Source organism: Protopterus annectens, chromosome 8.part1 (assembly GCF_019279795.1).
Source record: "Protopterus annectens isolate FY-2018-M chromosome 8.part1, PAN1.0, whole genome shotgun sequence".
Lineage (NCBI taxonomy): Eukaryota > Metazoa > Chordata > Ceratodontiformes > Protopteridae > Protopterus > Protopterus annectens.
The window spans coordinates 356,500,212-356,526,693 of NC_056742.1; the positions used below are offsets into that span (position 1 = coordinate 356,500,212).

At 40.4% G+C, this 26,482-nt stretch overlaps 1 protein-coding gene across 1 annotated transcript in view; it reads right to left on the bottom strand.

Annotated features, from left to right (window-relative positions):
- Nucleotides 1-26,482, bottom strand: part of WDR59 (WD repeat domain 59) — a 1,485,413-nt gene that overhangs the window by 1,308,545 nt on the left and 150,386 nt on the right. Inside the window, exon 3 of the mRNA XM_044081604.1 lies at nucleotides 5,432-5,512. Within this exon, the coding sequence (XP_043937539.1) occupies nucleotides 5,432-5,512 (81 nt within the window). The remainder of the gene's footprint in view (nucleotides 1-5,431; nucleotides 5,513-26,482) is intronic.

Below are 26,482 nucleotides of genomic sequence, written 5' to 3' on the forward strand. Positions count from 1 at the left end.
CCTGGTGCAGTGGGACCTAATGTTAGCAGGTATTGGTTTCCCATGATGTGAGTAGCAGAAACATATGCAATGCCCTATCCATTTAGAAATGGTCTGTTTTGAGATAGCTTTTCCTTGTGATCCTGTAGCATAGGCTACAAAGAGCTGGTCAGTTTTTCTGAGAGCCTTAGTTTTATCCAAGTAGTAACATAATTGCCTGTGAATGTCCAAAGAGTGCAGGAGTCTTTCTCCTTTGTTCTGGGGATTTGGGAAGAAGGTGGGCAAGTGAATGGTTTGGTTTAAGGCCACACTGGATACCACCTTTGGCATAAAGGAAGGGTTAGTTCGTACAGAGACTCTGTCTTCATGAAAAATGAGGAAAGGCTCCACTTCCATTAGTGCCTGTAGCTCTGAGACTCTTCTAGCTGAGGTTATTGCTAGAAGTAGGGCAGTTTTCCATGAAAGAAATTTTAAATCAGCTGAAAAAGCTGGTTCAAAGGGCGGCAGTGTAAGCTTTTCCAGAACAAAGTTGAGATCCCAAGTAGGTGTTGGAGCTCTCCTTGGCGGTCTTAAGTTCTTAGCCCCTCTGAGGTACTGTCTTAGGAGTGGATGTGAGAATAAAGGAGGATCCGTGCTGTAATGAGCTGAAATTGCTGAGGCGTGGATCTTAATAGATGAAAAGGAAAGTCCTTTGTGTAACATCTCAGTTAAATATTGTAGAATCTGAGGGATGTTTGGATCAATGGAATTTAGGCCTTTAGCTTGGTTCCAGGTGCAAAATCTTTTCCATTTGTCTGAATAGGTTTTCCTGGTGCTGGGCCTCCTGGCCGCCAGAATGACATCCATAACAGCTTTGGATAAAGGTGTTGGCTGGTTGTTTAGGTAATTTGCCATGCAGCCAGGTTTAAGGTCTTGAGATGGCTGTGTAGAATCTGATTGTCTCGCTGGGTGAGCAGGTGAGGAATTTGTGGCAAAATGCATGGTGGGCCATGGGCCATATTCCTTAAAATTGGATAACAATGCTGGCGTGGCCAGTCTGGTGCAACGAGTATCATTTGTGGCCTCTCTAATCTGGCTTTCAGCAGTACCTTTGCTAGAAGAGGCAGTGGAGGGAAGGCATACACTGTTAATGTTTTCCAACTGAATGAGAGGGCGTCCACTTTCCAAGCTAATGGATGGAAGGTCCTTGTGCAAACTCTTTGAAGTTAGTGGTTGTGGGGGCTTGCAAACAGATCTATGTCTGGGCATCCCCATTTTTGAGCTATCATTGCAAATACTTGTGGATCTAGTTTCCATTCGTGTGGATCCATGATGTTTCTGCTTAGGTCGTCTGCCAATGTGTTTTTCTTTTCTGTCAGGAACTGTGCTTGTAATTGAACCTGGTAAGACAGTGCAGTGTTCCACAAGGTCATTGCTTGCCTGCATAGAGGGTAGGAATGTGTGCCCCCTTGCTTGTTTATGTACCACATTACTGTGGTATTGTCTGTCTTTATTATTAGTTGTTCTGGGTGTAGAAGGTCCTTGAAAGCTGTTAGGGCATTCTGTACTGCTAGCATTTCTTTTTGATTGATATGCAGATGCCTCTGATCCGAAGTCCATTTGCCCTGAATGCACTGCCCTGCCATGTGTGATCCCCAGGCATAGTCCGATGCATCTGTTGTCATAGTTTGCCTGGCTGTGGGTAAGGTGAAAGGCTGACCCTTGTTGAGGTGACATGCCTGTGCCCACCATAGAAACTTGTGTTGAAGGCAGGGAATGAGTGGTATCATTGTTTCCAAGCTGTGGCTGTGCTGAGTCCATACACTTTTCAGGTACCATTGTAATTTCCTCATATGCAGTTTTGCAAATGGTATTAGTAGTATGCAAGATGCCATGAATCCCAAGGCCTGCAGAATTTTTCTTGCAGGGAGTTGGGTCTTTGTTGCCATTATTTTGAAATATTGAATCAGCTGTCGTTGTTTGTCTGGTGTGAGATAAGCCATCTGGGCCGTTGTATTCAAGCTGGCACCCAGGAATATTATGTTTTGTGAGGGCACTAGCTTTGATCTCTTTTCATTTACTGTGTACCCTAGGCAACTTAGAAGGTGTTTGACAAATGCCAGATGCTTTAAAAGAATGTCCTTGCTTTCTGCTTGAATAAGGCAGTCGTTCAGGTATGGGTATATTTGAATTCCTCTTTGTCTGCAGTATGCATTTACTGGTGCCAGACATTTTGTGAAGACCCTGGGCGCAGTAGATAAGCCAAAGGGCAATGCAGAGAACTGATATTGTGTTGAACCTGCAATGAAGCGAAGGTATCTTCTGCAATTTTGTCTGATAGGGACATGCAGGTATGTCTCCTTGAGGTCCAAAGTGACTAGCCAAGCATTCTTGCCCAGCATGGGAAGAAGCTGCAGTAGTGTTAGCATCTTGAATTTTGGTACTTGCAAATTGGTGTTCAGAACTGAAAGATCCAGAATGGGTCTCCATGCTTTGTCCTTTCTTGGGACTAGGAAGAGTCTTGAGTAAAATCCTTGTCCTTGCTCCTGTGTAGGTACCTGTTGAATAGCTCTCATGTCCACAAGAGCTGTAATTTGTTTTTGTGCCTCTGCCCATTGATTTGGTGGCAGGTTTGGCATTCCTTTGATCCTTGGTAAGGTATGAAAGTGGAATCTGTATCCTTGAGAGACAATGTTTAGAACCCATTTGTCTTTTGTGATGATGTGCCAGTTGTCTGCAAAAAATGCTAGTTTTCCTCCCAAGGGAGCTGCCAGGAGAGATTTGCTTGGTAGTTTGAGGATAGAATCATTGTGTTTGTCTTCTGCTAGCTTGGGGCCTGTCTTCTCCTCTTTTCTGCATAGCAGAACCCCATTGGCGAGGTTTGTAAGGGCCCTGTGACTGACCTCTGCCCCCTTGGGTGTCTGTATTTGCTCCTCTGTGATCTGTCTGAAGCTGGAAAGGACCAGTTTTTTATTGGCCAATTTCTGCTGAAACGAGGGGGTTGTACCTGCAAAAAATCCTTGACCGTTTGCATAGACTTTGCCTTATCCTCCATTTTCTTTAAAACCTCTTCTGCTTTGACACCAAATAATACATCCTGCTGTAAAGGTGCATCCAATAATTTTGCTTTAACATGGTCAGGGAGGGTTTGTTTTTTTAACCAAGCATGTCTACGTATGACAGAGCCAGTAACAACTGCTCTACATGAAGCTTCCAATGAATCAAATCTGCATTGTAAAGTATGTTTGCCCACCTGTTCAGCTGCATGCAACAGATCCTGCATTTCCTTGAATTCAGATTGTTCTGAATGTGTGCTCATTTTTTGTTTTAACTGAGACATTAGGAATTGCTGATATTTCAACATGTGAAACTGGCAATTTAATGCTGTCATAGCCAGAGTTGCTGAGGTGTATATTTTCTTTCCCCATCTATCTAGGGCTCTGGAATCCCTTTCAGAGGGCACAGGATTTTTAGCATTAGAAGCTTTTGCTCCCTTAGGACCCTGGGAAATTGTTTCTGGGTCAGCTACAGGGCTTTTATAAAGGAATTTGTGTTTAATGACAGTCAAGGAAACCATTTACCACAGGTTGCAGAACAGAGGAATCTAGGATCCATGTTTCACCACTCACTGGCATCCACACAATACACTGAAGTTGTTAAAGTCCTAAACTAAAACTGTGCTATAGAATATGTTGTCTCCTTGCACTCTTAGCCTGAGGCCCTCTTGCCAAAATGTACTATTGCCCAAATTACAATACTGCCCCCTTAACTGCTTCCCACGCTGGCAAAAAAAAAAAACACCCATAAAATCCAGAGAATAGTGAAAGTGAATAAAATCTGCTGACTTATCTATCTGTCTAGCAATAACACACATCACTGCACCTTGATGGAAAAATTTGAAAGGTTACTGGCACATTACCAAATAACTTTACTAATCGGTGAGGAGTTATTCAAGCTGATCAAACTTGGCCAATGCCCACCACTAAAAATAACATATGCATTGTTTGACTGAAAACAATTGGGTAGATTATAAGTGATGTATAATGTTTGCAACTGGGAGTGTGTCAGTATGGTCTGTGATGGAAAATGCTTGCAACTAGGATTGTGTTGGTGTGGTTCGTTTGTTTTCATTTATGCAAATGTATGATTCAATATGTCATAAGTTATGGTTTAATTTTAATTTTAACTTGCTAATATAGTTTGATTACTTTTATATAAATGTAAACGTGCCATATCACAAGTGATAATTCAATAAAGATGTTAACAAAGGGAGAAACCTATGATGATGTTCTGCCTCTAAACAGACCTTAATTCAAAACAGCAGCTGAGGAAACAGCTTTCTCCAAGATAAGACCTGCTACCTTGAATCACATCCCAGCAGACATTGAAATGGAAAACACACCAGACCTCTTTAGATCTACCTTTCAACATCTTATAAATGAATCTACTTGAACATGCTTCAAAAGATAATGGTTAAACCTGTCAACAACGCTGATTCATTGAAAAGGTGCTCAAAATGTTCAGGACAGTATTGTCTTTTTTTACACAAAATAACCAGTTCTAAATATATATGTTAGAACTCTCCGGTATTGTTTTTGCCACACTGGCACACATCTTTTTGATGTGATAAATGCTTCCTAATGTAAATATGTATACACTGTAGTCATATTATATAGATGACAGTTCTACTGTGACAGTACTATAATTATTTGCTTGTGCCATATTGGTATTCTTGACTTGTATGCCTTGTATGTTTTGCACTGCCACAGTGGCCTGGGTGATGGCTGAAAAGGTTCTGCTGACCAATTTACCCGATAGTCAAAATGGAAATAGTCAAAATGGAAATAGATAAATAATTAAACAAACATGCATGTATACTGCCTGACAACTACAGAAATTGTTATTATGGCTTGTTCTCTTTTCGATTAATGCAGGCATACCCTTTGTTACTTACTAAAATGTGCTGATTTAATGAAGATGTTTAAAATATGTAAAGAGGGTTATCTGCAACTATTTATTAAACATGCATAAAACTAGCAGTATAATGACATAGTAGACAAGAGCAAGTGATTCCAACAAAACTAGCCAGCACCACCCACTTCAAAACCACAAGCAGACAATTCAACAACTTGTTAAAGGTACGAAACAGAAAGTCCCAGAGTAAGTTAACACAACCGTCTGACAACCAGTCAGGATGAAGGTTAACTTTTCCCATTAAGCAATGCAAACAAATGGGTCATTGCTATACAGTGCTTTTTTCATGCTTGGTTGCCAATCCTTTACGCCAAAATATCAAAGCCATTGAAACTTGCGTTTGCCTTCTCTACTATGGACTTACAATAACATTAAGCAGATGTATGAAAATGTGACTATGCATGGTCATGTTTTTTTTTTTTCTTTACATTTGTATTACATTTTTGGATCACTTTATTGATTGCCTAAGCTCCATGAAAAATAAATAAGCTCTGCTTACCTGATGTCCCAAATGTAAATGTATGTATCGACTGAACTGGTTACTAGCAAGTCTGGTTCATACCACGACCAATCTAAGTCACTAGAAACAGAGACAAACATAGATGAAAGAAAATATCCATTTTAAATAAGCCACCTTATAATATATGCATGCACTTATGAAAATTCAAATAACATTTTCTTCAGTTCTTTGAAACAAATTCAACAGAAGGGAAGACCTCAAGAGTAGTGGTTAAGGCAGAGAAATGGATGCCTGGACAATCTGCTACTAAGTCTTTCCACAGCCACCACTAATATAAAGCAATTATTGATGAGTTTTGCTAACCTCTGAAATTCAACACCTCACAGAACCACTAATAACCTAGTCATTCCTTTCAAGTGTAGTTAATAGGTCTAAGCTCCTCAAAGAATCACCACAACTTTTAACTGCATTTGAAATAACCTCTTCCATGTGTAATTAATACCTCTTGTATGTAATAAGTCCAGGTATCTCCTTAGATTATTGTGCTTTACTTACCATACGTAAAGCTACCATAGATAAGTGGCAAAAGAAAAAGAAGCTACGTCTTACCATAATGTTCCATCTGTATTGTTGATACTCGTTCAGTCATTACGCATGGGTATCGGTTCCGAGCTCGGAACCGAGCCGGCCATTTTCCAAGCTCGCATCAGCTTCAAACTCTCAAGCTAAACTCTTACCCACAATCCCCCTCTCCCGGTTACCTCAGATTGAGTTTGCAAGTTAAAGAAGGTAGAGGCTACCTCTGGTCAAATAACCTAAGAGAAATGGATGTAGAGATCTACTAGAAACTACAGGAGGGGGAAGGAGGGAGGGTCGTAATGACTGAATAAGGATCAACAATACAGATGGAACGTTATGGTAAGACATAACTTCTTTATCTGATATTGTTAATCCTTGTTCATTCCTAAAGCATGGTACAGAGTCCCCAGCTATCTCTATTCCTGGGAGGCTCTCATGGAAGGACATTCCTGAGCACCATAGAACCGAAAGATGCTCTTCCCCTGGAGGTCAAATCCAATTTGTAATGATTGATGAAGGTATGAGGTGTAGCCCAAGTTACAGATGTCATGTAAAGAAGCTCTGGCATGGAAGGCAGCAGAAGTTGCCACCGACCTTGTTGAATGAGATTTCATGGTGGTAGGCAATGAGATATTATGCTGTATGTAAATAAAGGTCACACAGTCCTTCAACCATCTAGCTAATGTGACCTTAGCAACAGCAGATCCTAATCTAGATCCAGAAAAGGCCAAAAATAACTGGTCAGATTTACAAAAGGGTTTAGTCCTGTTTAAGTAAAAACAGATTTGCCTGGGTATATCTAGGGTATGTAGGCAATACTCTCCTCTCTGAATGGTTGGGAAAGAAAACTGACAATTCAATGGCTTGATTAATGGACATTTCAGAGATCACTTTAGGCAGAAATGACAGATTAGTTCTCAGAGACACTCTATCTCTATGAAAAATCAAGTATGGACTCTTGATAAATAAAGCTTGAAGTTCAGAAATATGTCTGGCAGAAGTAATAGCGACCAGAAACAAGGTTTTCCATGACAAATACTTGAGGTCGCAAGAAGAGGCTGGTTCGAAAGATGCCATTTTCAGAGCTTGTAGAACTAATGATAAATCCCATGGTTGAATAGGTTAATTAAAAGTTGGCTTCAGATGATTCACACCTTTTATGAAGGTCTTGCACAATTTATGGGACATGAGAGGAATCTTGGACACCCTCATGAAAATTAGAAATTGCAGCCAAATGAACTCTAATGGTAGAGGCAGATTGACCCGATTGAAACAGGTCGACCAGATAGTCTAGTATTATCGACACTGGTGCTGAAAAGGGGTCTACTTGTTGATCTTTCAGCCAACAGGTAAATCTTTTCCACTTTCTCAGATAAGTAATTCTAGTGGAAGACTTATGAGAAGCAATAAGAATATCACATACTGGTAAAGAAAGATCATTCTGCCTGGCAATCAATGGAATTGGAGTAGCCAAGCCTTTAGCTTCAGGCTGTTCAGGTTGGGATGAATCAGGTTCTGTGGGTGTGAGACCAACTCCGGGATTGGAAGGAGAATCCATGGTCGATCTAGTAGGTGAGGCCAAAGGAATGGGAACCAAGTCTGTCGGGGCCAATATGGTGCTATGAGGATTACCTTGCTCTTCAACCGCCGGGCTTTCTTCAGAAACTGGGGAATGAGAGGAAAGGGCGGAAATACGTAGAGAAGACCTGAGGGCCAATCGTGGACTAAAGCATCCCTGGGTGACTGTCCCGGAGGGGGAATCAGGGAAAAGTAGTTGCTGCATCTGTAGTTGGTCGGGGATGCAAAGAGGTCACAGCAAGGATGGCCCCAGCAGTGGAAGATCTCAACCGCTATCAAGGGATTCAGGGACCACTCGTGAGGTTGAAGAATGCACCCGCTGAGTCCGTCTGCTATCACGGTGGAACTCCCAGGAATGTGCATTATTAGAAGAAAACGGTTGGTAGCCATCACCCACTGCCATATCCTCATGGCCTCTCGACAAAGGAGGTAAGATTTGGTTCCACCTTGCTTGCTGATGAACCAGACTACCACCATGTTGTCTGATTGAATCGCAATTTTCCCAGACGGCAGCAGGGGATGGAATGCTTGCAACGCCAGAAGCTCCGCCCTCAGCTCTAGAACATTTATATGCAGATGGGCCTCCAGTTGGGACCAAGTGCCTTGGACTGTCTGCCCCTGACATAGCCCCCCCACCTCATCAGGGAGGCGTCCGTGGTCACTGTGGCCTTGGGTTGCTGGGGGGAGAAGGGGCGAGGCCATTGTGAGAGATTGTGTGTCATCCATCAATTTAAATCTTGTTTGCACCTGTGGGTTACTCAAATCATGGCTGAAAGAGGATGCTGAAAAGGATACTATTGAGTGAGCAGTAGCCATTGTAGAAGCCTCATGTGAAACCTGGCCAGGGGAACAATGGTGATGGAGGCTGCCATGGAACCCAACAGCTGTAGAACTGAGTGAGCCGTGGATTTTTCCTTTGAAAGGATTGGAATTAGTTGTTGCTTTATCCTTAAAATTCTGTGCTCTGGAATAGCAGTTCTGCAGTTTTTTGTGTCCAAGATAATCCCTATGAATTCTGTCAACTGAGATGGGGTGAGATTGGATTTCTGCCAGTTTATGGTTATGCCTAGCCTTTGAGCAGTGAGGAGAGAGTATGCCAGGGCTTTTTCCAGTAGATGTCTGGTGGGGGCGGAAATGAGCCAGTTGTCTACGTATGCAAACACCTGGAATCCTTGAAGTCGCAAGTGAGCTGTGACAACTGCCATGCACTTTGTGAACACTCTGGGGGCTGTAGAGAGTCCGAAGGACAGTACTCTGAACTGGTACTGACTTGCTCCCACACAGAAGCGCAGAAATCTTCTTGATGGCCTGTCCACCTTTATGTGGTAGTACGCATCTTGAAAATCTACAGAGCACATCCAATCGTCTTTTTCCAAAAGTGGGAGGATAGACTGTATAGTGACCATCCGGAATTTTTGTAGTCTCACAAAGTTGTTCAGTACACTGAGATCCAAAATTGGTCTCCAGTCCCCAGTTTTCTTTGGCACCAAAAATAGTCTTGAGTAGAATCCGGATCCTATCTGGTCTGGAGGGACTATTTGGATGACTCTTTCTTAGCAGCTTTTCTACCTCTAGTGCTGCTTCGTCCCTTTGACTGGGTGGAACATCGGGAAGATTTTTTGAAGGGATGGGACAAAGATCGAAGGGGATATGATAACCTCTGGTTATGATCCTTTGTAACCAAGAATCGGTGGTGATGGTTAGCCAGGCAGAAGGGTACAAGGAGAAACGTCCCCAAACCACCTCCAGAGGAAAGGAGTTGGGCCACTCTTCAGGAGTGCTGGTAGGATTGACCATGGAAAGAATCTCTGGAACCCTGGTTACAAGGTCCCCCTCTGCCCAGAAAGGAACATCTTCCCTGTGAGTTTCCCCCTCTGCCTCTGGGGGAGAACTCGGCTTGTGTGTCACGGAAAGGACCCTGAGATTTCTTGAACCATATCTTCCCACTCTTTTGGTTTCAGGAGAAAGCACGTTGAGGGGAAGAATAACAGACACCTATGGCAGAAAGGGTCTTACTGTCCTGTTGGCATCTGACCAGTGTGCTTTTAACTTTTGGCCCAAACAACAAGGATGTCTCAATGGAGGCATTAAGAAAGGAAGACTTAAAAGGTTCCGCGAAGTTGCACAAGCGCATCCAGGCATGTCGTCTCAAGACCGCAGCTGAACCCGCCGCTCTAGCTGCTCCTTCTGATGCGTGCGATATCAATCGCATAGAGGAGTTAGATATAGACTCTATGGTGGCCAGCTGACAGGCCACTTTGTCACGGACCTCATCAGACACTGCACCAGCCACGGTTTCATTGAGATCAGAAACCAGATCCCTTTGAAGCCTGGTAAAATGTGCCATATAATTCAGGGACCTGATAGCAAAGGTCGCTGAAGCAAAGGTGCCCTTCCCTATTCTGTCCAGGGCCCGGGACTCTGTTAGGCGGATGGACAGTCTGGCTTTCTTCTTCTGCCAGATTCTTTTCTGTTGCGGCCGCCACCACCAAAGCATCTACAGGAAGATCTCTGAACCAATGGGGATCTGAAGCAGGAGGGTACAAGATCTTATCTGGCCTCCGGGGAATAGCTTTGACGGTATCAGGGGCCTTCCAAGCAAGCTGCATGATGAACTTGACAAGTTCATCGGGAGGTGGAGTAACCCAGAAGGTAGGGGGCCGGGTGCGAAAGGCCTGCAGGAACACAGATTCCTCAGGGGTCGGATTAGAGGACAGCCAGTCACCTCTCTGTTTCAGGATTTCGAGGATATCACCAAAGGATACCTCAGAGGGTGACCGAGGGGATCCTTCCCCCTCATCAAAATCTGTGTCTTTGGTGAGGGACTCCTCTGTGTAGTCCATGTGCTTCCTCTTACACAAACTTTTCCGATGGATCTCCTCAGCGGGAGAAGCTGGGGAAGACAATGGAAAGAGGGATTCCTGAGGGAATATGTCCTAAGGCCCTTGCACCCGGTGTCCGCTAGGTGCGACTTGTGAAACCAGTGTACCAGAGGATGGTGGAGGTATAGGCAGTCCGGTATCACCAGCAGCAGCGAAAGCCTTCCTCATCAGTTGGAAGGCTGGTCCACCCGGAGAGGAGTGTATGTCTAGGACAGGGGGCACTCCTCCCCTAAGTGGCTCAGCCTGCCAACCTGGAGTCCCTGGATGGCTGTGGAGCAGCAAGCTATGCGTGTCACAGCTGACATCCTAGGTCATAGCAAAACTTTCCTGTCATGAAGGCAACTACGGTTCCTTAGTGAGATCCATAAAGGGAACCGCAGAAGGGGAAGACTGTACTATATCAATGGACTTCAAAGGCAATGAAGGAGGAGAATAAGAAGGTGTCTTTGGAGACGGGTGATCACCTCCCAAGGAAGTATAGTTCCTGGGAGGTGGAATACCTCTGGCCAAGAATGCCTGGTCCACAAGATGCAACACATCATGTTCAGAAAGGCTTCTAATGGACCTCACAGAGAGTGAGGGAGAAACAGGCCTGTCCACAAAAGAGGCAGACTCTGTGCCCATCTCATCTGACAGCACAGAGGACAACGGTGCCGAGAAAGACTGAACTACTGTAGTCTGCACCGAAGAAGCCATTGGTGCCGATGTCATTGTCTGCACCAACACAGGGATCAGTGACGAAGCTGGAACAGACAAAACTGGAGTCAACAATAAAGGCCTCGGTTCTGAGGAATATCTCTGAGCCGACGCGGCCAAGGTCGGCACTGGCAGTCTGAACCAAGGAGCCACTCGGTGCCGATATGTAGAAGACTGCAAGAGAGGATGGAGCCAAAATCCCTAACAGAGCCGAAGGCCTCGGTGTCGTAGGTCTGGGCACCAAAAGCACTGGGGCTGACAGAGAGCTCTGGAGCCGAAATTTTAGCCTTTTTAGGTTTTGGTTGGTGAGAGTCCCCAGCCAGGGACGAAGGCAAGGATTTAGCCTTAGTAGAAACATCCATTTTCTTATGGGCTTTAGGAGGGGTTGAGACCTCTGACCCAGAAATAGCCTCTGAAAATGGAGATTTTAGAATTCCCTTCAGTATCAGCTTGTTTTTCCTTTCTAACAAAGTTCTATTAGAAAACTTCTCACAAATAGTACAAGGTGGTTCAACAGATAAATGGGAAGCTCCCAAACAATAAACACATAAAGAGTGTGCATCAGAAGTAGGCAGTTTGTGTCCACAATCAGATCACTTAAACCCTGGACTACCTTTTTTATCTGCCATATTAACTAACAGAAAAGTACCAACAATGGTAAAAGAGAGTACCCGAAGGTATGAATGAGAAAGAGAAAGGGAAAAAGATTACCAACGATGGTAAAGAGAAAATTACCTCACGGTAAAAATGGTAAGTAAAGGACAGAAAAAACCTGAGGAAATTATGAACGCTAGATGCGCTAGGGCAAGAGACAATAAAATATCAACTTTTCTGACAGAAAAGTAATTTGTAAAGCAATTAAACAACAATTGGCTGTACTTAGCTCAAGAGAAGTAGCTTGACATGACCGGATGGCAACACGGCAAACAAAATCTGAGGTAACCGGGAGAGGGGGATTGTGGGTAAGAGTTTAGCTCGAGAGTTTGAAGCTGACGCGAGCTTGGAAAATGGCCGGCTCGGTTCTGAGCTCGCAACCGATACCCATGCGTAAGGAATGAACGAGGATTAACAAGATCAGATCAAAGGGATTTGGGAGCAAATAATTAGAGAGGGAAAGGTAACAGAATGGAAAGAGGCCAAGAATTTATTTGGACTGCAAGCTGCAGACTGCTTTCCTTATCAAGAATAGGTAAGAGTATAGGCAACAAAAAGAAATTGGTGGATCCTAAGCAAAACAATCCTATAGCTAAATTTTTGGATATTAAATTGAAGGGACATGTTATGAGTGAACCATATATATGTAAAGACTCTTGTATCTTCCTGAACAGAATTAATACCATAGAATTTGATTAGACCTTTGTTTTTACAACAGTGGATATAAAAAATGTATACACAGTTATTCCACATGACATTGCTGCAGTATGGTTTTGTGATTATTTGTATGGAAAGTGATTATCCCAAATAGCTATTAATACATTTGAACATTTGAGCAATTGTTGGACATAGTTTTGAAGAATAACTTTAGTCTTTTTGAAAATTAACTATATGCCCAAAGAGTGGCAGTAGTTATGGGGTCTTCATGAGATGGGTTGTATGCAAATATTGTTGTGTTGGAATGGGAGAAAATATTTTTATTTAGTTCTAAGTTTTTTCTTTTTGCTATTTATAAACCCACATTTTGGATGATATCTTCATCTTATGGAGAGCCCTAGAGACCAAATAGACACATTTTTGGATTATATTAATGGGGCAACCTCCTTTCTATGCTTCACTCATACTATTAATGATAGGGAGATTTCCTATCTGGACATCTTGTTAAGGAAACATCTTTCTAATAAGAGATTTGTTTCTGAGATCTTTTGTAAAGAAACTTACTCTAATTGTTTTACATTTTATTAGTAGGCACCCCTACAGACAGAAATGAGCCATTGTAAAGGGCTAGTTTGTATGGGCAGTTTGTATGGTAACTCTAATGGAAGCGTTTGAAAAAGAAAGTGATAAGCTGAAGGAAATGTTTTTAAAGTGGGGGGTATCCTGAAGGATTGATGTCTGAAATTATGATTGAGGTTAGAACTAAAAGGAAGAATGGCCATTTTTCATCAATTTTAGATGAAAATAGTTCTGCACCTATGGAGAATAACTTACAGGATGGAGATGTTAAGGATGAACAAACTATATAACCATTATATCCCAAAACAGGTACATTTTATTGCTTGTTCAACAGTTCCTTTATTACTTCCTTTGGTAGTAATAGTAATTTTGTAAGGGATATTCTGTTTAAGAACTGGAGTATCTTAAATTATGATAAGGAGGTAAAAGACCTTGTAGGGAATCAGACAATAATTGTTTACAGGAAAGGTAGAAAATATTAAAAGCATTTTTGAAAGTCCATGCGAGCCAATAAAGGGTGGGGTATATGCGGAAATGCGGTGCTTGTTCTTACCATTCGTACATATTGGAAGCAAATGAAATAAGCATTAATAATTTTAAAATTAAGATACAAGGTCAGTTTACATGCTTTATTGAAAAAGTGGTTTATCACGCCCTCTGTTCATATTATTGTTGTTTCTATATTGGAAAAACAGAGAGAAATTTAAGAAACAGGATATTTGAACACTTGAGGGACATAAAACATATGAAAGACTAATTGTACTTGTGGGGACAATCAGTGGCATTATTTTAAATTTATAATATTAGAAGCATTGGATGTAAACATTGATGGGGGCATGGCCATTACAATTAGAGAAGCGCGAGTATATCTGTCAGACTCATTTAAACGTAAATCACTGGCCAGGCTTAACATCTCTATTGCAAGTGTTTTAAAATTAAAAGCTTTGAATTGATGAGTTATTTCTAATTTTATTTATTCTGTATATAAATTCATTTATGAGTTTATTAAACTTTGTGAACAACAATTTTGTTATTCTTAAATGTGTGCTTTACTTTTCGGGGTATGTATTTATTTTAAGGTCTTCTGATTGGTTGAATTTGGGGGGGGGGTTGTCTTAAAGTAGAGTGACGTATGCATTTTATTTATCTTATTTATTTAAATGGAGGATGTTTTGAGGCTACATTTTATCTGCGCAAGTTTCTATAATTGAAATGAAAGAGCTTATCTTTTGTTGGAGTGAATAAACTTGCTGTTTGGAATATACACATGTTGGCCTGCTTTCCGGATATATCTTTTCTTAAGTTTACTATTGAAAACTACTTTATATATCTGTTCCATCTTAATCTGAGAAGATACCACTTCTGAGCGGAATCGGAGTCCTACAAAGCAAACCTGAATAAGGACTATACGGACGAGATATTATGATATACTGCCTTGCAGGACTGCTTTCCCAAAGCCACATTTATTCCAAATGTGACTACCCAATCAGTGTGAAAAATATGGAGAGAACGATACTTCTGTACCCCATATATCCAAAGTTGAAACACTTTTTGAACATGAAGGTGAAGCTGCTACTTTCCTAGTTAAGTGACATCAAGCCACCCCCACTACAACGACAACATCCCATATGTTTGATAATACATCAAACAATTTGATAATTTGTTTATTAACTGAAAAAAAATATCTTACTTGAAGGAAAGAATAAACAAATCATTAGAGAGGTCTTAATTTATTGTAGCAACATAGCATCCTAAATGCATGTAAACAATGAAAAAAATGCAGCAACTCTTCACTTTGGTTTTCAAGCTGCAGATTAAACTGATCAGAGCAGCTCCAGTATTTTAACAGAGTGCTGAAACCACTTTTGAAATGTCTGTTCTCACGAAGAACTCCTCAAAATGGAAATTTGTGCAAGATTTACTTCGGTACTACAAAGAAGAGTGCTTGCCACAGGATAAATGCTTCATATGAGCAATTTCACATGGCAATAAAGTCATAATGTAATCTGTTTTACTGGACACCTGAGTCGCACAGCTAATTTAAGACAACCAATTACTTAAAAGTACTGATACAGCCCAGAAATTAATTGTAATACAATATGCAAAACCCAAAAGGAAAAAGTATTCTAGGGCCTATGAAACAGAACAGAAAGTTGAAAGAAAAATGGCCAGTGTTTCTGCTCACAAAATAACATTTCAGTTTAAGTCAATACAATTGCTTGGAAGAAAACAGTCTTGCTTCCTTATTATCTCAAGAATATTTAAAGAGAATATATATATATATATATATATATATATATATATATATATATATATATATATATATATATATATATATTTTTTTTTAAATGAAGGAGAAATTTGCTATATACAAGGGTTAACGACACCAGTTCTGACCACAGCATTCATACAACTGTTTGGAAAACAGATTTAAACGGAGCAATAGCTGCGACCAAGAGAACAGCTGAGTTTTGCTTTAGCAGGATATAAAGTCAAAAAAATCATGGAAAGGTGCGTTTTACTTGTATCCATTGCTATGCAGGAAAACTTAAATACTTCTGATTGCTAAACTGCTCTTTTGAGTGATCACTACAGTTTCCTGCTTTTAAGCATGCATTTCACGTTTTTTTTTTTTTTAAACAATTGCTCTTACTATCGTTACTGCTGTAAGACTGTCTTGGAATTGCTTTCAGAGAGGGATTTCTTTGGTAGCATTACACTTGTGGGTCTCTTCTACTGTATTTTTATGTTAGGAGGACTGGGTGTATTCATCTTGTGGCAGGGTTTTTTTGGCTATCTGATTTGGGAAATGCTTAAAAGATCTCATACTGCAGTCAATTTATTGACCAGGGGTCTCACTAGTTAGTTTTCTGTTTTTCTCTGCTGCTATAAATTGTGCACATTTACATGGGTTAGCAGTGCCCTATGCAGTAGCAAACACCTAGAAAGCAAATTTTCCCTGTAGAACGGTCCATAAAACTGAACCCTGTAAGCCAGCAATATAGCGCAAATACCTTGTGTGCCAGCAAGCTTAGAGCAGTTAGTTGGGGGTAAATTGGCAATACCTACAGAATAAGCAGAATTCAATATTCTGTGAACATTAAAATTAATAGAATTTAGTATTGTTTAGCAATAATCTGCCCTAATAAAGCACCCTTATTAGTCTGCACCAAGAAAGCATTCTTAATAGCCTTCTAACCCTAATACACCACCCCCTTCTAGCTCACAAATCAAAGGACTGGACAGCATGCATATGCAATTTCCTAACTTCTCTGTAGCCAGCTTGGTGGATTTGGGCATATTGACACAATGTTGTGATTGTCTCATGTTTACTGACACCCACTTATTCCTTAAAGAAGCAGACAGTATGCGAGAGATGTATTTACACAATGACACTGGAGGCTAAACTCTTGATGACAAGTGCACTTCAGGTGGTCAAAACCATACACACAACACCCACCTCACACAGCTCACATATCAGCTAACATGCACTGAGGTACTTGAAAGCAAGCTTTCTAATCAGCAGATATTGCCTACACCACCCATTGTCAAAGCTACACCACAGCAAGACCAAAGGCCCTCAGGAAAACACCGCCGAACACACACATACTACTGCCACTCTCAGTGGAACCCCAAATACTCACTAAAGCAGAAAACACAATCTCAATGGGCCCTAACAACATCCCAGGATGACTCCTGAATAGTCTCAAATATAACTCATCAGGACCCCCTGGAGTCATTATTTTACAACAGTCTTAAAACAAGCCTTGTACCACATGAATGGAGGACTGCGAAGGTCAATCCCCCTTAATAAGGGAGGATCTTCAACAGATCCTGGAAACTACAGACCCATTAATCTGACTAGTCTTACTTGCAAAGCCATAAAGAATTATCATGGAAATTATCAAGAAGAACATAGGAGACATCTAGACACTGGATCAATTCCAGTCTGGCTTTGTCAAAGGAAGGTCATGCTTACCGACTCTGGTGGATTTCTTTAAAAAGGTTGTGAAGATATGTGAAGGCTGCAAGCCTAGCTAGACAGAATCTTGCAGATAATTCTATGTCTTTGTAAATATTAATAAAAACCATAAGAAAACTGTATCAAATGTTGAACTGCAAAAATGTAACAGTGCACTCTGCTGTAAGAAAGCTGATAAGTCAAGCATTTTATGACGGTTTGATCTCAAGGCTTCGGAGCCGTGGTGTGTGAACCAACAGATTATTTCCACTGTTTTGAGACCACAGTTAATTGCTAGATTTTACATATATAATGTCTTTAATTGCAGTGGTTTCCTGACCAGGTGCATGCTTACTAAGAAATGTAAATGCAGAGTTTCTGTTATTATGGGAAACCAGAGGAGTGTTAAAGGGACAATCCTAGTGTTTAAAATTCGGGTCGTTCAAGCTGACCAGAGTAACACCCACTTTAATGATGTCATGTAAATTCCCACCCACAGTGTCATTTTACTCTGAATATCCTGTAATTCCACAGTTACAGTTTAGTTTTAGTTCCAAGCGTGAACTCATCCTTGGGATTGCAACGTTCATCTTGGATCGCTTTACACAAGTGTTTACTGCTTTCTACCCTGCCAGTTTCTGCATAAATTGAAATGTTACGATCTTCCAATTTTCTTGTTTTAAGTGTTATGTTACCTGTTACGGACTCCTACCTTCAAAATGTAGAAGGGAAGCGGACATTATTTATTCCAATAAACCGGGTCCACTGTTTTGTGTTACATAATACTTTAGTGAAAAGGCTCAAAAAGTTTAATTTGTGTCACTACAAATCAGACAGCAGCTCTAGCCACAGATGATAAAATAAGGTTAATTTACTATTGCCGTAGCTGTACTACAACAATAGTGTTTGCCGATGAAACAGCAGCAGCACGGATGACAAGTTCTGCGTTTGTGTGAATTTTCGGAACAATTATAAGTATAAAATTGCAACAAGTGGAATTACTGACTTATGCTTGCATTTATTTTACTAGAAAATCTTAAAAATTATGAGGACTACGCAAAGGCAAGGATAAACTTAAGGTAAAAAAAACACTCACTATCCAAACAAGCTGAAACATGTCAATAATTAAAACATGTCCCGAATAATGGGAAAACAGGAGAAACAAGCGAATACATAGTGAGTTCCTTTAACATTTAGCAACTCAGAGACTTCAGGCTGACAACTTTTGCAATGAGATGCAAAGTTAAAGAACTCGCTATTTCTTTTAGGTGTGCTTCTCCTGGTTTGCATTACACAAGTTGCGTATTTTATTACAATTTTAGGTGAATTTACAGTTAAATAAAATCTTTAAAAGTTTAAATGCCGCCATTTCAAAGCAGCGATCCACTTAACACACAGCAGATTCAACTCCTTTGTTGTTTACAGTTTCCATGACAACGCTTGCCAGTAAACCAGCAACGAGGACACGCGAGTGTATTTTGTCTTATAAAAAGTAAGTCAGCAGCATTACTAAGTGCAAACTAATGCTCCCGCCTATTTTTCTTTTCTTTCTTTTTTAAGTATTTATGGCATTTGACCTAGCAACTAAGTCTATTCACATAAAAATACAAGAACACTTCAATAAAAAATACAGATTGAAAAAGGAGACTGCTTTTATTCTAACAGTAATTAAGCACTTTCATAAACTTAAATATTTCACTTTAATGAAATGTAAGATGTCAAGACAGCACTCTCTATTTGTTTTAATGAAATGTTCTCATACTTTTTAATGTAATCCATTTCTGTTTGAACTGTAATTATCTATATAGTTAATAAGGTTCACAACTTTTATTGATTTAATTTTTCCAGCACTTCAGATGTTGCAGCGTATTCCTGTACCAAAGCAACATCGGTAATGGAATGTATTTGTATGCTAGCACCAGTGGCAGACCTCTTAATGCTTTTGCAGAGCAGGTACTTCCAACAACTGGGGAATAATTGCGGAGTGCTGTTTGTTTGGCATACCTCTGAACTTCTTAGCACTAGAAATATGAGCAAAGCCTAAAATAATGGTGAGACAAAGGCCCAAAATAGGGACAGGTTTTAAATATTTCTCTTATAAACTTGTAAAGCTGCTAGAATAAAATAATTTGTATTTGCATACATTTTCGGAAGGATATGAAGTCTGAAACTCAAAGGTATGTCATTATTTGGTGACTTCAGTCCTCAGTGATTTGCCAGAAAAATACATATTTTATGAGGAATAGACCTAAATATAAGGCAAAAACATGGACATTCAATAAAAATCTAGACAGTTGAGATGTATGTTGGTTGGCAATGTATTCCTTCTTCACTGGCTAAGAACAAGATTCAGTTAATGTGTAATACTTTTGCCAATAAATTAATGTCTTTGCACCTAGAGTAGCCACATTTACATGTAGACAAACAGCACACTGCTTCACTTTTTCCCCAAATAAAAGCTCATTCTTGTGCAGTCTGAGTTGTTTCATTTATTTATTTATTTATTACATTTGTTAACCGCGAATTAGTCCGACTGGGCTAGTAGCCCATTTTCAACAGAGGCCCGGGGAGAAAAGCTCCAGTAAACAATAACAATCTTTACATATTAATGTTTACAAGACAAATACTAACATGAGAACAGACTAGTAAATAATCATATGGTATAAAACAAATAACGTAATTCATAACTTAGAAAGCTAAGCAAGCAATTGTAGGTAATGCAGTCTTGAATTGCAGAGTCCAGGCGTATACAAATTTGGACACTGTAAAAACAGAGGTGCCAAACAGCATTTTGAGAGATGGCAAGAAATGTACCAAGATTTAATAATAGAGATCAGAAAGAAGTTGTGGTACGAGGATGTGGACCATTGTAGAGTGGAGAGATGGTGGAATAGGGAATAAGAGGATTTAGTCTGGGGAATGACAGGAGCAAAGCCAATGATTAGCTAGGTAGTTATGTAGTAGCTTGAATGCATGAAGGTGAGGATTTTTTGTGATGGTTTGAGGGAGGGTATTCCAAAGTTTGGTCATTTTAGTGGAATAAAGACAGTTATCGTAATAGTTGCGGGAGTGGGTGACCTTGAGTGTTAGTTTATCTGTGGGGCCTGGGATTGTGATGAGGTTGGACAAGATTGGACAGAACAGGACAGTTCATGGGTTGGTGAATTAACTTGTGGACCATAGTAAGTTGGTTGAGAGCTAAAAGGTTGGGGAGTTCTAGCTAGCTTAGCTGAGAGAACACAGTACAGTGGTGTGTCCTGTGGGGCATTTGTGGCAAACATAGCAATTTTCTTATAACATGATTCTAGATTATTTAGGTCAGATTTGTGAAGGTTAGTGAGAATATGAGATCCATAGAGGAGGGGACAAAGTAGGTGAGATCGGGCAGTGGCCAGCCTGGTGTTGTGGGTGAGGTATGGCCTGGCTCTGTATAAGGTGCCAAGCTTGATGTGAACTTTTTTGATTGTCAAGGAGGCATGTTTATCAAAATTTAGATTCTCATCAATAGTTACTCCTAGAAGTTTAATATGAGTTGTGGGAACAATTCTGGTTCCGTTTGAGGAGAGGATTGATAGAGAAGACTGAGACGGTTTGGATTTTTTATTTTTGAAGATTATTAATTTGGTCTTATTATGGTTTAGAATTAATTGATGTCCAGACAGCTACTTTTATATGTTTTGGAAAGATGACTGCATATTTAATTGGAGATCTAAGGGTGAGGGGACAGAGCATATAAGGGTAGCATCATCAGCGTATTGGACAATGGTGGCTTGGTTGGTTGCTGTGTACAGGTAATTTCTGAATAAGATAAAGAGAAGAGGGCAAAGTAAAGAACCTTGGGGCATCCCCAAAGAGATGGGGAGGAGGGGGGGGGTGTTTTCCCCATTTGGTTGCTTGCTGCGATTGAAAAGATAGCTGAGGAACCAGGGCAGAGATGATGAATCAAGGCCACAGGATGCGAGTCTGTTAAGTAGAAGTTGATGGGAAACAGTATCAAAGGCTTTTGACATGTCAAGAAAGATGGAGGAGAATACCTGGCCTTCGATTAGATGATAGTGAATGGTGTTAGAAAAGTGATTACAGCAGTAGAAGTACTATGTTTTGGTCTGAAGCCGTGTTGCGAGTTGGATAAGAGATTGTTGCTGAGGAAGTGGTTAAAGAATTGTTTGTGGATGCATTTTTCTACGATTTTAGATAGGGGGGAAGAATGGATATAAGTTGGAAGTTGAGTTGCTCACTCACACACTTGAGTGGCGCTTTTACTCTTAATAAACTGTTTGTTTTAGTCTTCTGTGACATTGTTGGAAGTTTGTTACGTCTTTGGAAGGTCCTCTTTTGTGGAGTGGGATGGTATGGGATATTTTCCACAGAAGTGGGACATAGTGTTCAGCAATTGATTGGTTAATCAAGATTAATATGGGGTAAGTAATAGATGGGGCTGCAATTTTTAGAAATTCATTAGGAAACTGATCAGCAGCCAGGCAAGCAGGGTTTACGTTTAGCCAGGATAGATTTTATGTAACTTGTTTAATGGATGAGAAGGCGAAGGGGTTGGGATTTTCAGGGGTAGTGGTGGGAAGAGTGAGAGGTGTATTGGTTTGATTGCCTAGTAGGGAGGTTATGGAGCTTATGAAGTGGGAGTTGAACTGAGTTGCAATAGGATCAGAGTTGTTAGGGGTTACTGGGGTTGGGGTAGTGGTACGACTTGGGCTGAAAGATAATTGATGTTATCCCAGAATTTTCTGGGGTTGTTTAGGTGTTGTTGCTGGCAGGTTTGGAAGTACAATTACTTGTCCGCTTTGATATGTTTTTTTTCTTTGTTCCGTAATTGTCTATAGGTAGAGAGGTTTAGTAGATTGGTGAAAATAAATTCTTGTTTCTAAAACAACCAATCAGTTATATAGGGTTTGCAATCTTCACTTTCAGTTTATGACACAATTAATCTAGCTTGTTAGCACCACAGTAAGCTAACTTGTTTTCTTTTTAGCATTGTGTGCCTCTTAGTTTGTCTTTACCATTAGGCTAACCTATCTGCAGCTGTGACTGCTACAGTTCATTCAGGTTTAGGTTACCTTCGAGGACTCTACAACAATGAACTGGCATGCCAACACAGGTTTCAATTAGGTGGGTCCCTTTTGTTTCATGGGAATCCAAGTAGAGGGAGGAACTTTCATTTCGGGTGTATACATGACAGAGCTCTAAGAAGTATGCCTTTTTAAAGCATTTTCACACCTGTTCAACAGCTAAATGGGAAAACTGAATGTGTTCTTCCTCTGAATACCTGATCCATTTTAACAAAAAGAAAAACAATGGTGGTTACTAGGATAGTCTTGCTCATAATGTCTGCTTGTTCCTCTGCTGTTTAGCTGCAGAGTTTATTGAACTACCCACTCCCCCATAAATAACTGCTTATTTTCCATACTAAGCATCCTTGCATTCCATCACAGTTTTTTTTAACAGAACTACATGTTGAGGTAGGCTGTTCCATTGCCCACCATCATTCACACACACACACACACACACACACACACACACACACACACACACACACACACACACACACACACACACACACACACTGAAAACGGCATTCAGCACGATGATAAACTACCTTGAGAAAATGTTTGTTTCAATATCTGCTCCCGGATACAGAATGGCATCTCAACTGTTTCTTTCAATGTCCGGATACAAAATGGCATCTGAGCTCTTTACAACGGCAGCTCGGCTCTATCCATTAGCCTGAACAGTTGGGAAGGCAGCTCTGCATATTGAGGGCTTAAGTTCAATTCCGACAGGACGTTTCACAGAGCTGACGTCATCACGTGCACGATGATGTCAGCTGAAAAAGCCGGAAAACAAATTTAAAGCTAAAGACACAGAGAAATCGGATATCGTTTGTATACAGAAGTGGGGGATGCCCCTCCCCCCTTGCTCTATGGTTCCAGCACCCATGGGAAAGAGGTATGCTAGTCTGGGATTCAGCCAGCGCTCACTGCGCTAAAGACATGAAGAACTTCCTTGCACAGAGAAGAATAGATCAAATAATGATTCCCGCAGGAACAACTGCCCATTCTCCAGACTCTTGATATTGCAGTAAACAAGCCATTCAAGGACCATTTGCACATGGAACTCAATGACTACATTGAAAATAGAATGGAGAGAAATCAGCATGGAAACTTTGTGAAGCCTAGCCTGCAAGAGGTTGTGACTTGGGTGAAGAATTCATGGGATAAATTCACTGACAGCTGTGTTGCCAATGTACTAGGAGCAGGATACATGGACAAGCAGTGCTCATTTAAGGAGAGGTCTATTGCTAGGCATGACAGATTGGGGCCAATGATTCTACAGGAAATGGAGTTCCAAGAAATTCATGCCAGAATTCAGGGGTTGGAGACGTATGACAATATTCCTGAAGAAGATGACATGACTGTATTTAAATAACTTTTCCGTTATCGGGGCAACAGAATGGATTGCTTCTGCTTTCAGCTGCCAGCAAGCTCGTCAGTTTTTTTACTTTATTGTATTAAGGTAACGTTTCATTATCACGGGGTAATTACAAAGTAAGGCCACTAATTTCTAGACTTCATTTTTATGACTTTCCGTCATTCTTCTCTTACAGTTTGGGTAAGGAATAAAGAAAGCATCACCACTCAAAAAGTGGCAGTTTTTCACCTGTTTTATTCCCCTCCTCCAATACACATGTAATGAGATTTTTCTGCACTTTCTGCTAAGCATGAAATATTGCACTGTGAAAGCCAAGGTGTAGATATTCAGAAGTTGAAATGTTTGTTGCACTGTTTATGTAGAATTCTCATACAACTGTTAACGCGTTACCTAGAAGTGTTGCCCAATAACGGAAAAGTACCAAATAAATGTCAATTTGTGTAAACGAATAAATGTTGATTTGTGTAAACGAATAAATGTCGATTTGTGTACATGAATAAATGTCAATTTTTGTACATGAATAAATGAATAAATGTAAATTGTTGTACAGGGGGGGGGGGTAAATAAGGCATCCCCTGATAATAAGCCCTAATACGTATTTTGGTGGGGGGGAAAGTATAAGACCCAGTCTTATTTTTGGGGAAATACATTAGTAATTAAATATATAAGATAAATATTTAAAATCTACTCCTGATTTTGAGCATCTGTCTGCCACTGTTTTTTGGGTTTGTGCCCTGATTCCTGAGCTTATAGTTTGAGTACTGTGGTAGGCTGTGTGTAGCTGCATCTTCAGTACTGAAGCAGTAAAGTACAGTTGTGTACACTTACCATAAATGTAGATGTTAGAGTGTATTCACTGTTGCTGTCCTTACAAATGAGTTATCCTGCTCCCGGGTAGCCCTCAGCCAGCTTGAATACCAAAGTCCTTGGTATCACAGTTAACATTGGGGCAGGATGACAGCTTCCATTTTCTTCTCAATTAGACATTAAAACTATAGAGAATGTGGGTATAATTTATGTGAAGTAATGTATAAAAGCTAAAAGCAGTTAAATGATCATTATTGCATGATTACTGATATTGCTTATTGAATGGAGACAATATATGTCAAACGGCAACATAGTATGTCAAAAGTAGCTAAATGATTTGCAATGAAATTTCAAAGATAGACAAATGTATAGCCTAGTGATGGAGAACCTATGACACACTTGTCAAAGATGACACATGCTACAATGTTCTGGGTGATACGTCAGTGATCACCAAAACCAGAGTTACCAAAGACAATGCTTTTGCATTCATCGCTCATGTGAAGTGTATTGAATTATTTTGGGTTTGGCATTTCAAAACCACCTGGCACAAAGGGTTTACCATCATTGGTGTAGCCTTTCAGTGAAGGTCCCCTGGGGCTTTGGTCTGTGTGCCTTTGCTGCAAGGTCTGACATTTTACATAACATTTGGTTTTCATTGGGGTGTTATGGTGAAGTTTGGTTCAGTACTCTCAGTATAACAGTGGTCTGAATAATATTTCACTGGTTTGTCATTTCATCAGATGCAAAAATATAATTTATTTCTTCTGAATACAGATTTTTTTTTAGTCACTGTGCATCCTAAAAAAAAAAAAAAACGGGAAACCTGTCATTAAGGGTTGTATGCAGGGGGGCAAGCCCCCCTGCACCCCCCCACACCCTCGCTACTTAAATATATCAACTCTGAGATCACACTTCGTTGAAGTAAAGGGAAGAATTCCCTACAATGATTTCCGTTCACACTTGCGATATTTTCAATATTCGAACATGGTGTCGCCCAAATCGTGTTCGACTATTGAAATCTTCGCTGTGATAACACAGACCCCAATTAGTTTCATGGGTAGTAAACTACATTACACGAGTGTGTGTGTGTGTGAGTGTGAGTCTTATAGCTGGAGCAACCAGCTAAATACATTTTTTATCTGAGGGTTGTGATATATTTTTCTGAGAAATTTGATGTCATAATTTGCCAGTATATGTATGAGAATCATTTTATTTAGATGTTCTTATGAAATGAGGACCAAAATGCTCCTTTCTATGAAAAATTACTATCCTCTCTCATTTTCAGTTGCAATATCAAAACAGGCATATTGTATGCACTCTGAGAGGCATGCACATATTTGAGATTCATAGATTGTTTCTAGGCTGATAACCAGAGTGGCCTTTCTAGGACTAGCCATGTTTTCCCAAAAGAATAACAATGTCCTGTACCTGTGAATAGGACATTGACAGCCAGGGATTTATAAGATATCTCTTGCCATAAGGGACATGGGTGCCAATACTGGTTTACATTTCCTATTCCCCATTCACTGGTCTATGTTGCACTTAAATTGGGTAATAAATTAACTCAGCTTCACACGGATGGAAAGCCTGTTGCATTGGAGGGTCAGTCTGTGGGACACATCTATCTTTCCAGCATGTTCTGTTGAAGTCACAGACAAAATTCAGGTCCCTAGACCTTGCATTTCTGGTACTCTGTGACTTACGAATATGTAGGAGGTTCATAAGTGTGTGGTTTGCGGATGCCTTGTAAGTCAAGCATAGATCACCCCTCAGCAATCTATAGGAGACTAAGTATAGGAAAAGGGGAAAGGGCTTTAAGGTGTGGTGCATAAGGCAGGTTTTTTATGCTTTGTATTCTTTTTGTAAGGAACCTCTGAGGTAAGTCTAGATGCTGCATATTCCTGGCCAGGTACCTACCAAAGGAAGCACTGTACACTGTGATTGGTCTGATAAGGGTAGAGTACAGTGGGATAATGAACACTTTGACTCTAGATGTCATGCTCTTACTTATACATTGTCCAGCATAAAAAGGATTTCCTCACCACTGTGGCCACATGGTGGTCGAAGGTAAGGCTGCTGTCAATGTGTGTACCCAGATCCCTGACCCTTGAGACAACTCTTAGGGGTGTATTATTAGCATGGTAAGTACTCAGGGTGGTTGACTTCCCAATGGGTACAATTATGCATTTATTAGCACTGAGTTTAAGACCATGGCTTCTGCATCATTTGTTTGTCAGAAATGAACCTTCTTGA